The 12,869-nt window shown below is 40.2% G+C and overlaps 2 protein-coding genes across 2 annotated transcripts in view; both read right to left on the bottom strand.

The window, feature by feature from the left end:
• Window positions 1-932: 932 nt before the first annotated feature.
• Window positions 933-12,869, bottom strand: part of LOC135217665 (uncharacterized) — a 12,027-nt gene continuing 90 nt past the window's right edge. The window contains exons 2-3 of the mRNA XM_064253634.1: window positions 2,642-2,932; window positions 933-1,086 (exon numbers count right to left, since the gene is read on the bottom strand). Coding sequence (XP_064109704.1) covers window positions 933-1,086; window positions 2,642-2,932 — 445 coding nt within the window. The remainder of the gene's footprint in view (window positions 1,087-2,641; window positions 2,933-12,869) is intronic.
• LOC135217744 (gamma-aminobutyric acid receptor subunit alpha-2-like) overlaps window positions 9,935-12,869 on the bottom strand; it is a 208,876-nt gene continuing 205,941 nt past the window's right edge. The window contains exon 12 of the mRNA XM_064253740.1: window positions 9,935-12,869. This exon is cut by the window's right edge and continues 825 nt beyond it. The gene's annotated coding sequence lies outside the window, so the exon portion shown is untranslated.

Below are 12,869 nucleotides of genomic sequence, written 5' to 3' on the forward strand. Positions count from 1 at the left end.
TGTAGTCAATACTTAAGGGTGTTTGCAACGCCCCTTTGACTCCAAGCTGCACCTAGATTTTAGCCTTTTTATGTACATTTCCGTTTCCTTTCTTCCGTCTTGCTTTCCAACCTTTCTAGTTGTTACTTCGTTGGCGAGCAGTGGTGTCTTCTGTCATTTTCACCGTTAGAGCTATGTACATCATGTTGTGTATTTTCTGGATCTCTCTCGGTCTCTCTCTCTCTCTCTCTCTCTCTCTCTCTCTCTCTCTCTCTCTCTCTCTCTCTCTCTCTCTATTGAATACAGAACTTATCTGTTTCCCTTAGGTCGTTTTTATCCTGCTTAAACCATTGTCCTGATGTTCATAGCATAAAGTTACTGTTATTTATTGGCATATTTTTTTGCCTAATCGACTCACATCTCTTTATATATGTCTGTCTATAATTATATGACTATGTATGGTATCATTATATGACTATGTATGGTATCATTACATGACTATGTATGGTACCTAAGCAGACTATATTTATTCATCTGGAAAATTTTCGAACATTTTGTAATTCCCTACAGCTTTGTGTTTTCAAACAAAGACCTAAAAAGGTTTGGGTATTATTATGAGGTTAGGGTAATCCTATGAAGTCAATATCGTGGTGTTGATACACATAATACATTCTAGATTAGTTTTTCTAATATAGAGGAACTTGAATGGGGTGGTTTGACTGAAACTTGTCTGTATGGGGTGGGTTGACTGAAAATTGTCTGTATGGGGTGGGTTGACTGAAACTTGTCGACGGGGTGGGTGATGACTCTGTACGGGGTGGGTTGACTGAAACTCGTCTGTACGGGGTGGGTTGACTGAAACTTGTCTGTACTGTGGGGTGGGACGTTGCTTGACTGAAACTTGTCTGTACGGGGTGGGTTGACTGAAAACTTGTCTGTGTGGGCGGGGTGACTTAGAAACTTGTCTGTTGGGGTGGGTGACTGAAACTTGTCGTTGGGGTGGGTTGACTGAAACTTGTCTGTGTGCGTATGGGTTGACTGAAACTTGTCTGTATGGGGTGGGTTGACTGAAACTTGTCTGTGTGGGGTGGGTTGACTGAAACTTGTCTGTATGGGGTGGGTTGACTGAAACTTGTCTGTGTGGCGTGGGTTGACTGAAACTTGTCTGTATGGGGTGGGTTGACTGAAATCTTGTCGGGGGTGTGTGACTGAAAACTGGGTCTTGTACTGAAACTTGTCTGTAGGGTGGGTCTTGTACTGACGGGGTGGGTTGACTGAAACTGTCTGTATGGGGTGGGTTGACTGAAAACTTTTTCTGTACGGGGGGGTGTGACTGTCGTTGACTGAAACTTGTCTGACTGAAACTGGGGTCTGTACGGGGTGGGTTGACTGAAACTTGTCTGTACGGGGGGGTGAGTTGACTGAAAACTTGTCTGTACGGGTGGGGTGGGGTTTGACTGAAACTTGTCTGTATTGGGGTGGGTTGACTGAAACTTGTCTGTACGGGGTGGGTTGACTGAAACTTGTCTGTACGGGGTGGGTTGACTGAAACTTGTCTGTACGGGGTGGGTTGACTGAAACTTGTCTGTACGGGGTGGGTTGACTGAAACTTGTCTGTATGGGGTGGGTTGACAAACTTGTCTGTGTGGCGTGGGTTGACTGAAACTTGTCTGTATGGGGTGGGTTGACTGAAACTTGTCTGTATGGGGTGGGTTGACTGAAACTTGTCTGTATGGGGTGGGTTGACTGAAACCTGTCTGTATGGGGTGGGTTGACTGAAACTTGTCTGTACGGGGTGGGTTGACTGAAACTGTCTGTGGGGTGGGTGGGACTGACCTGTCCCTTATGGGGTGGGTTGACAAAACTTGTCTGTATGGGGTTGGGTTGACAAACTTGTCTGTAGGGGTGGGTTTGACAAACTTGTCTGTATGGGGTGGGTGTTACTGAAACCTGTCTGTATGGGGTGGGTTGACTGAACTTGTCTGTACCGGGTGGGTTGACTGAAACCCTGTCTGTATGGGTGGGTTTGACTGAAACCAAAAAAACCCTGTCTGTATGGGGGTGGGTTGACTGAAACTTGTCTGTATGGGTGGGTTGACTGAAACTTGTCTGTATGGGTGGGTTGGCTGAAACTTTTCCTGTACCGGGTGGGTGACTGAAACTGTCTGTGGGGTGGGTTGACTGAAACTTGTCTGTATGGGGTGGGTTGACTGAAACTTGTCTGTATGGGGTGGGTTGACTGAAACTTGTCGTATGGGTGTGGGGTTGGCTGAAACTTGTCTGTACCCTGGGTGGGTTTGACTGAAACCTGTCTGTATGGGGTGGGTTGACTGAAACTTGTCCTGTATGGGGTGGTTGGCTTGAAACTTGTCTGTAACCCGGGTGGGTTGACTGAAACTTTGTCTGGAATGGGGTGGGTTTGACTGAAACTTGTCTGTATGGGGTGGGGTTGACTGAAACTTGTCTGTATGGGTGGGTTGACTGAAACCTGTCTGTATGGGGTGGGTTGACTGAAACTTGTCTGTACCGGGGTGGGTTTGGGTTACTGAAACCTGTCTGTAAGGGTTTGGGTTTGACTGAAACCCTTTGAAACTGTATGGGGTGGTTAACTGAAACTTTTGTCTGTATGGGGTGGGGTGGGTTGACTGAAACTGAACTGTACGCCGGGTGGTTGACTGAAAATTGTCTGTATGGGGTGGGTTGACTGAAACTGTCTGTATGGGGTGGGTTGACTGAAACCTGTCTGTATGGGGTGGGTTGACTGAAACTTGTCTGTATGGGGTGGGTTGACTGAAACTTGTCTGTATGGGGTGGGTTGACTGAAACCTGTCTGTATGGGGTGGGTTGACTGAAACTTGTCTGTATGGGGTGGGTTGACTGAAACTTGTCTGTATGGGGTGGGTTTGACTGAAAATTGTCTGTATGGGGTGGGGTGGGGTTGACCTGAACCTGTCTGTATGGGTGGGTTGACTGAAACCTGTTCTGTATGGGGTGGGGTTGACTGAAAACTTGTCTGTATGGGGTGGGTTGACTGAAAACTTGTTCTGTATGGGGGGTGGGGTTGAACTGTTTGACGGGTTGTTTACTGAAACCCTTGACTGGGTATGGGTTGCCTGAAACCTGTCTGTATGGGGTGGGTTGACTGAAACTTGTCTGTACCGGGTGGGTTGACTGAAACCTGTCTGTATGGGGTGGGTTGACTGAAACTTGTCTGTATGGGGTGGGTTTGACTGAAACTTGTCCTCTATTGGGTGGGTTTTTGACTGAAACCTGTCTGTATGGGGTGGGTTGACTGAAACCTGTCTGTATGGGGTGGGTTGACTGAAACTTGTCTGTATGGGGTGGGTTGACTGAAACTTGTCTGTACCGGGTGGGTTGACTGAAAATTGTCTGTATGGGGTGGGTTGGCTGAAACTTGTCTGTATGGGGTGGGTTGACTGAAACCTGTCTGTATGGGGTGGGGTTGACTGAAAACCTGTCTGTATGGGGTGGGGTTGACTGAAACCCTGTCCTGTATGGGGTGGGTTGACTGAAACCTGTCTGTATGGGGTGGGTTGACTGAAACCTGTCTGTATGGGGTGGGTTGACTGAAACCTGTCTGTATGGGGTGGGTTGACTGAAACTTGTCTGTATGGGGTGGGTTGACTGAAACTTGTCTGTATGGGGTGGGTTGTCTGAAATTTGCCTGTATGGGGTGGGTTGACTGAAAACTTTGTCTGTATGGGGTTGGGTTACTGAAACTTCTGTATGGGGTGGGTTGACAAACTTGTCTGTATGGGGTGGGTTTGACTGAAACCTTGGTCTTTATGGGGGTGGGTTGACTGAAACTTGTCCTGATGGGGTGGGTTGACTGAAACTTGTCTGTATGGGGGTGGGGTTGTCTGAAATTTTGGCTGTAGGGGTGGGTTTGACTGAAACTTGTCTGTTAAGGGGTGGGTTGACTGAAACTTGTCTGTAGGGGTGGGTTGACTGAACAAATTGTCTGTATGGGGGTGGGTTTGACTTGAAAACCTGTCTGTATGGGGTGGGTTGACTGAAACTTGTCTGGTATGGGGTGTCTGAAATTTTGGCCTGTAGGGGGTTTGTTGACTGAAACTTGTTTTCTTATGGGGTGGGGTTGAACTGAAACGGTGTGTATGGGGTGGTTAGACTGAACAAACTTGTCTGTATGGGGTGGGTTGAACTGAAACTGTCTGTATTGGGGTGGGTTGACTGAAACTTATCCTGTATGGGGTGGGTGACTGAAACTTGTCTGTAAGGGGGTGGGTTGACTGAAACTTGTCTGCTAGGGGTTGTCTGAAATTTGCCGTATGGGGTGGGTTGGGCTGACTTGTCTGTATGGGGTGGGTTTACGAAACTGTCTGTATGGGGTGGGTTGTCTGAAACTGTCTGTATGGGGTGTGGGTTGGCTGAAACTTGTCTGTATGGGGTGGGTTGGCTGACTTTGTCTGGTATGGGGGGGTTTGGCTGAAACTTGTCAGTATGGGTTGGGTTTGGTGAAACTAAAACTTGTCTGTATTTGGGGTGGGTTTCTGAAATTTGCCTGTTATTGGGTTGGGTTGGGTGAAACTTGTCGTATGGGGTGGGTTGGGCTGAAACTTGTCTGTATGGGGTGGGTTGTCTGAAATTTGCCTGTATGGGGTGGGTTGGCTGAAACTTGTCTGTATGGGGTGGGTTGGCTGAAACTTGTCTGTATGGGGTGGGTTGTCTGAAATTTTGGCCTTATTGGGGTTGGGTTTGGCTGAAACCTTGTCTGTATGGGGTGGGGTTGGCTTGAAACTTGTCTGTTATTGGGGTTGGGTTCTGAAATTTGCTGTATGGGGGGGGTTTGAACTGAAAAACTTGTCTGTATGGGGTGTGACTGAAACTTAAGTGAAACTGTAGGGGTGTGTTCTGAAATTTGCATTGTATGGGTGGGTTGTTTTTTTTTTTTTTTTTTTGGTGAAAACTGTCTGTATGGGGTGGGTTGGCTGAAACTGTCTGTATGGGGTGGGTTGTCTGAAATTTGCCTGTATGGCGTGGTTGGCTGAAAATTGTCTGGGTTCTGTTAATGGGGTGGGTTGGGTGTTTCCTGAAATTTTGGGCCTTGGTAAAAATGGGTGGTTGGGCGCTGAAACTTGTCTGTATGGGGGTGGGTTGGCTGAAACTTGTCTGTATGGGTGGGTTGTCTGAAATGAAACTGGGTAAAATGGGTGGTTGGCTGAACTTTTGTCTGTATTGGGGTGGGTTTGGGCCTGAAAACTTGTCGGTAAATGTAGGGTTGTCTGAAATTTGGCCTGTATGGGGTTGGTTTGACTGAAACTTGTCTTGAATTATGGGGGGGGTGGTGACTGAAATTGGGTGCTGATGGGGTGGGTTTGGCTGAAAACTTGCCTGTATGGGGTGGGTTGACTGAAACTTGTCTGTATGGGGTGGGTTGACTGAAACTTGTTTGTATGGGATGGTTTGAATGAAACTGTCTGTATGCGGTGGTTTGACTCTTAAGATTTCTCCAGAAATAAGACACGACTGAACTGTGACTTCCCCCCCTTCAGTAGGCATAGGCTAATGGAGACAAGCCTGTTGAATATAGTGTCCTTCAAGTGGCTTAGTTGATGTATGTACAATGGTTGGTGTGGTGTGCCATCTAAATGTTATTAATTTAATTCTGGAATTCGTACCAGATAATGTTTACAGTGGTGAGGGTATAGTTCTTACAAAGTTCCGTTTTGCTGATTTTCACATGGTTTGTTGATCGCGAGTGTGCAATGGCAGAAATCCACCGCAGGCACTTCCTTGATTTCATAAATGTATTACTACTGCTGGTGATAGCATTGCGTCCCTATTGAGTTTAGTTTGTTTAATTTTATATTTTCTTAATGCCTTTCTTCTTAATACATGATCAAAATTACATGATCTTCAAAAAAATGATTCGGGTAGAACGTTCGTTGTGGGCGACTAGCGTGCACATTATATCTGTTACAGGTAGAGCTTTCATACACAAATTTCTGTTGTTTGTTTCAGGAACATAAAATGCTAGAATGCAGTGTCTAAAATTCCTAGAATGATTGAATGTTTTATTTCTTATGTTAATAAAAGTCTTTCAAGAAATGCTAATCGACATGTTCTTTGTTTGGCTCCGACGAATTGATTATGAAGTGGAACGCCAGACCCAGTCATCTTCATCTGGCTTCATCAGTCAGGCCTTGCTTTGCATAAATATTTATATTAAATATTGTTATAATTGCATGGGATGCTGATCTCGTGCCTTGTTGAATTAGCGAAGCTGGTCCTTTATGTAAGTTTTGATTAGATTTTATGCTGCAATGGTGTAGATTTGCAGTCTCCAAATAGTGCTCTCTCTCTCTCTCTCTCTCTCTCTCTCTCTCTCTCTCTCTCTCTCTCTCTCTCTCTCTCTCTCTCTCTCTCTCTCTCTAGATTTTAATTTCGGGATTTTACTCTTCTTTACGAGTGATCTACTGATCACTCTTTAGTTACTTGACTCTTAGATGATCGCTGTTGGTAGTGAAGCACAACCGGACTTTTTCTACTTTACTTTTTGCTTTGGCGATATTTAAGGTGTGTAAAGTAATCGACTTTTCTAATATGTCTGTACCAAATAATTTTACGTCGAAAGGAGTACTACATTTGCGAAGTATGTCTGGTTACTTTATTAATCGTTAAGGAAATATTCCAAATCAGGACTAAAATTTAGCCCATTAATTAAATTTCATACACACCTTGTTTTTTCTCCTAAAATCTTTGATAGTCTTCGCAATATATATTTCTCTCTCTCTCTCTCTCTCTCTCTCTCTTTCTCTCTCTCTCTCTCTCTCTCTCTCTCTCTCTCTCTGTGGGTAATGTACAAAGTTATATGCAAGGTTTTCTTTCAATATATAGATTATTGCTGTAGTAGTAATATACCGTTCAACTTGGGAACTTTTTTGTGTAGTTCATATATTAACATATTTTGAAGCTCTCCCTTTTTGAAGTCTTGGTAACGGCATATCAGAGTATGTAGATAATTTAAAAAGTTTTTTCTTTATTAAACTGCTGTTGGTAGAGGTAGAAAGGGAGCTCAGTCTCATAAGTTTCGGGCTGTCTTATTTACCTTGGTATGTTAATTTTTTGTTCTTCTAATATTTTACGTTTATTAAAGTATAGCGGGGATGAGCTCTACATTAATTCATACATGTTTTGCTCCGTTGGGTTGGCGCTAGTTAAGAAAAAGACGTTAAAGAAAAAAAAAATGATAATTAGGTGTTGAAGAATATTTCCGGATCTCATTCGCTGTTATTCAAGCGTCGACAGCAACGACTTGATTTTGATGCTTTCTTTCTGGAACTATACACATTATTACTGGTGTTCTTTTTTTTTTTTTTTTTTTTTTTTTTCTTTCTTTAAAAATTTAGCTGAAAACCCTTATGGACAAAGTCGTCAGTAAAGCATCAACCGAAAAGGGCTCCAGAGGGAAATCAGGATAGTTTTGATTAACATCTATATGATTTTAGATAGTGCTGTACAGTTTAAACCTAATGCTATTCTTATAGTAGTTAGCTGCTCACCTAAAATATGGCAGAAGGAGATTGCTACCTCTGACGAATTAAGAACGAGTATCTGGCAGGGTGACTCCGGTAAGAGGTTAAACTTGATCAGAACCTAGGTTTTCCAACTTCATGATTTGCTTTGCTTGGTTTATAAACGTTTCCGAAATTGGTTGGTATACCTTGTATTACCTCCGACTCCAGAACTCTTTTTTAGCAGGGCTAAACCCCTTTCGTCCCGGGAACTTCACGTAGAGTTACTGAAGGGACCTGAGGAGGTGATACAGTCGTGACCAGGAACTCTGTTGTTATTGCACACGGGTCAGCACGATAAATGTAATCGCAACTTGAACTGGAACTTATTATGACTTATATTGCTTGGTTTCGAACATCCTTACATTGTTTGTTTGTGTTTACTCAGTCACCCTTCTTGTACTTGATGAGAGGAGGCGTTTTCTTGGCTGTGAGGTAATGGTCATTTTGTGGTAAATGTTGAATATAAGAAATTATGAGAGAGAGAGAGAGAGAATAAATGTGTAACGATATAGAATACAAGATGTGATGGTATAACCGGAAATATTCAGAAGAAAGAACGATATCTAGGCATCAACGGCACTTAACTTCCTTGTGTAATCACTCTTAGTGTCTACTTGTCAGGATAATCAAACACATATGTACTTTCCGACAGAATTTTTTTTTTTTTTCGTTAAACCGCACTCAATGCGAAGGTGAGTGTTGAAGCACTGTCGCAATTACGTGATGCTGACTTGTATAGTAAGCTCCCACTCAGAAGCACTATCAGGTTTCTCGGACCAGAATGGCAAAGTAATAATTCATCCAGAGTGCATTGCTGGAAATGGTGTCTTATGTAGTATTAGTGGTATGCTGATTTGAGAAAATTACCGTATGAAATTCTGCTTAGCCATTTTAGCTGTATTAATCGGGTTTCCACTAGAGCCATTAATGCATTCTGTTCTAGAACCAGGATGCTCTACTAGCTATTGAGAACATTAGCATTGGTATAGACTTATAAATGTGTTCATCCCTTAGTTTTGTTGGAAGTGCTCGATATTTTTTCGCAAAAGATAAAGATGTGATTGCTTATAGTAAGCGCTCAGAGCCTCTTTCATAATGCTTAAAGTCTGTGTCGTAGAAGTTATGTAGTATCTTCATTACTTGGTGCAAAGAGTGTCTTAAAAGTCGAGTGTTGCCATTGCTAGTGTTGTTATATGTTTAGAGGTAGGAACAATGAAATATTATGTGATATTTTGTTTCCATGCATTCTTTATATACTAGTTTTGACTAGTTGAACCGTGCCAATTTTTGTAACATTATGCTCTTCCGATGTCTTGATCCGATGATGTTTCTTTCATCTAGATGTCAAAGCATTAATAATTACTTCAGTTCTTCATTGATATTCAGATTTGATGGTGTTTCAGTATGTTGACTCTCATTACGATTGTCATCATATTTAAAGACTTGTTCATCCCTGAGAGTTTGATCATTTCTGTGGTCAATTCTGGATGGTACACGTAGTTCTAGGAAGCATGTTCATCAGTGCTTTATACCTCCTTTAGTACGTTCTGGAAATTTGATCGAGTAGCCAATTCGATTCCCTATGTGGTTAATCCTTGATCGGTTTTCGTCCTTGCATTTAAGTTCTTTGAAATATCTAATATTAACGGTATGATTTTAACAGTCACCTCAGTAGAGGGTCGTAAGAATTGCAATAGAAGAAGCCATTCGCAATATTCGTATCTACGCATCTGTGGGTTCCTTTTTCGATGCGTGGAATTGTCGTCAGTCATTTCTAGTCATTCATTTAACCTTTTAGCTAGTTTAAAGATTAATGATTTAACCCATTTACACCTTTCCACTTTTTCATTTTGAACCTTTTGTGTGTGTTAACTGGCACATTTTAAGGAATTGTAGTGTCGACAGGCGAGTGAGAAAATTGAGTATGTTTTTACCCTCTTTTGAATTGTTTCAAATATGATGTAGACTAAACTAAAATGAATTTCTTTTTTAATGTTTTTTTTTTTTTTTTATAGAAGAAAAGTTTCGTACATGTACTGGTACTGAAAGTAAACAAAGATTTCGTTTTACCCATTTTTTTTAAAAGCAACATTAGGAAAGTCAGGAGGCTAATGTTTTTCTTTACCAAAATTTTTAATTATGCAGACATCGATTTTTTTGAATTAGATGTTACAAAGTTTAAAGTTTTGTTGCTAAAACATAACACTCATTCCTTTCACATGAAGTTGTGATGTGTTTTTTATTAGATGATCATCAGTACTAAAGGATAAAAGGATTAAGGATTAAGATGAAAATGTAACTAGAAATCGGAAAATGCTATAATTACTGGTGGGATTAGGTGATGTTATCGTTTTTTTTATGTATATAAGAAAACTACCAAATTGATTTCAAGGTTTATTATGAATATACAGTATATATGCATCTAACAACAGAGATAGTAGGTTTAGGATAAGCTTAGAGACATAGGTTCGATCGCCTTTGAATCTGAATTCATAAGCTTCGGTTTATAATCTGTGGATAGCGAGGTGTATTCTAATTTTCTTGTTTATGTTTTCTTAACATTAAAGAAAATAGGTCTTTACCGAAGTTAATTTTTTTTATGAAAGAGCCTCCTCCTTATAACTGAAGTTATGAAATTACTTATTAAAATAGATAAGTTAACAAATCAGTCTGTTAGCATTACAATGTACATCTTTTGTCAGAAATAGACTTTGCTCATACATTTTTTGTCGATTTTGTTTTTCACGTGTAATTGCAATTTTTTAAATCGATTCGTGGTTGGGTCTTTTTATAATAAATTTATTGTCAACCAGTCATAGTTCATGTTTTGTGTACATTAATGCTATGAGGGAATGCTGTTTATAAAAAAATAATTGCTCATATTCAAAGTTTTTATGTAGTTCTGGTAGATGTTCTTGAACGCTGTCAACATTATCTGGGTAAAATGTGGCTGCCTAGTTAGTCGCCTCTTCATTTGGCAAAAATTGTACGATTATAATAATCTACCTAAGGAAACAGTACAAGCCAAGTGGACTATATTTGATGTAGGCCTTTCAAAATTAGACTTGGAAGATGTTAATTGTCACTTTACTGTTTTGTAAGAAAGGATGAGATAGGAAGATCATTCATTACTGTACTAAAGCAGACAGAATGTTTTTTTTTGGAATTCGTGAATAAAGTGTGTGTGTAGCAATTTATCAAAGACGCGAAAGATTAAAGTCGTGTTGTAATCGAAACCTGTAATATTAGACGTGAGATGTGGGAGCAATTCAGTAGCTAACGGACCTATGTCCTAGACTACTCTTAAGCTCAGCATGCTAGTTTGCATAAAGGCATACCTATAAATAAGGGGTTTTATTCCACAAGCTCTCGCGGATCAATAATTATTATGACAAAGTATTTTTGCAAGAACTCTCCGATACAGATGTCCTTTTAATATGAATTGAGTTGGGAGTATTTCTCGAGCATTATAAAACTTCCCCCTTCAAAGAGGTATTCTTGTCATCAGCAGAAGTGCCACCTCTATATCCTTTACGGGGTCAAGGTCTACTTTTCCTCTGCTTGACTCTGTTTTTCCTTCCTTAGTGAGAAAAGTAAGAGGTACGTACACGTTTAATGGCCGAACATACGGAAAGCAAAATGATTCGCTATTCAGTGTACTAAGTCGTACTTGCTCTCAAAGTCTGATCGGACTTTTGCATTTCATTGTTTTTAAAAAACCTTCAACTTCCCGTGTTGACTACTTTCCCATGACGGTCTGAGGATGAGGCGACTTCAGTAATGGAAAAAAAAAAGAAGAAGAGAAGGCTACGCGAGAATATATTACGAGAATTCAGAGCTCGATGATGGAATTAGTGATTCTTTTGATTTCTATTTTATGGCCCCTGACGATCCGGTGAACTGAATGATACATGTATTTTTGAAAAGATGAGCTATTCAAAAACTAAGTGTCATTGACAATTAACGTTTTGATGAGAATGGGGTATCCGAATCCGGAATCGCTTTAGTGGTTGTAGTTGGCAATCTCGGTTCATTTTTTTGCTGTGATAATGAAAGAGATGATATTTGATTCCCACATCTTATAATCTCCAGGCGCAGGAATATCTGCTAGCGATTTTCCTGGAACATCCATCCCAGATCAGATGAATGTGTCATTTTTGGAATTTATCTGTGTAATCGTGAATGATCGTCACTGCAAAATTGCACAAGGACGTTTGAGCAGGTGCGCAAACAAACGATCAACCACACAAAGCTTTGCTATCCTCTTGTATTTGAAATAACTATTTTATCTTATTCTCTAAACACTGTAATTACAAAAGCACTTCTAACGCCTTAAGCAGAATAATGTACAGTTACATAGTGTGGATACAGTTTGTTGTAATTATAAATATAAACATTTTTCATGGATTTTTACGTAAAATATTTGATTTGCTAACCTCTTTGACAATAATTTCTACCCTTATGTCATATGCAATACAGTAATGTTTCTAGTATACATTCTTTATTTTCGGGGATTTATGTTGTCTTCATACAATGTAGTTTACACGCGCGCTCTCTCATGTTTTATTGATTCACACATACAAACAGATTTTTACGTAAAATATTTGATTTGCTAACCTCTTTGACAATAATTTCTACTCTTATGTCATATACAGTACAGTAATGTTTCTAGCATACATACATTATTTTCGGGGATTTATGTTGTCTTCATACTCTGTACTTTACACACGCGCTGTCTCATGTTTTATTGATTCACACATACAAACACACACATGTATAAATATACATATATACTAACTATAAAATGTCCTACTTTTTATGTCTGGAATGCACCTTCCATTTATTAAATGTCTGTTTTTAATTTTTCATGATATATCACGAGGTGCTCTTGCACAAACGATAATGGTGATGTGTTGAGGACATTTGCGAGTTACTGACACTATTACGTATCTTGGACGAATCCATTGCTTAAGAGTAATACCAGATGTGGAGGCAATCTAGGTAATCTATTCTTCCAGTGCTTCCTAGGGTTTCTCAAAAGTTGATCTGTAAGCAATGTATAGTACCTAAGGTATATAAACTTGAATCATGACAGTAGGTAATTATGCAGGTAACATTGAGTGCTTACGATGCATTTTTAACTCTTACTTAGCTACATACAAGACAAACTTGACAGTTGCTAGTCAGATTTGTTTGAATTTATTATTTTTTTCCTTACCTATTCCTGACGGTAGGTATTTAATGTTTAATCTTTTTCATAAATTGATCTTCAGTTTTGTGGAACCTTGCTTTACAAGTCATTGGTTTTTTACTTTTTTCATCGGGATATTT

Source organism: Macrobrachium nipponense, chromosome 7 (assembly GCF_015104395.2).
Source record: "Macrobrachium nipponense isolate FS-2020 chromosome 7, ASM1510439v2, whole genome shotgun sequence".
In the NCBI taxonomy this organism is placed as follows: domain Eukaryota; kingdom Metazoa; phylum Arthropoda; class Malacostraca; order Decapoda; family Palaemonidae; genus Macrobrachium; species Macrobrachium nipponense.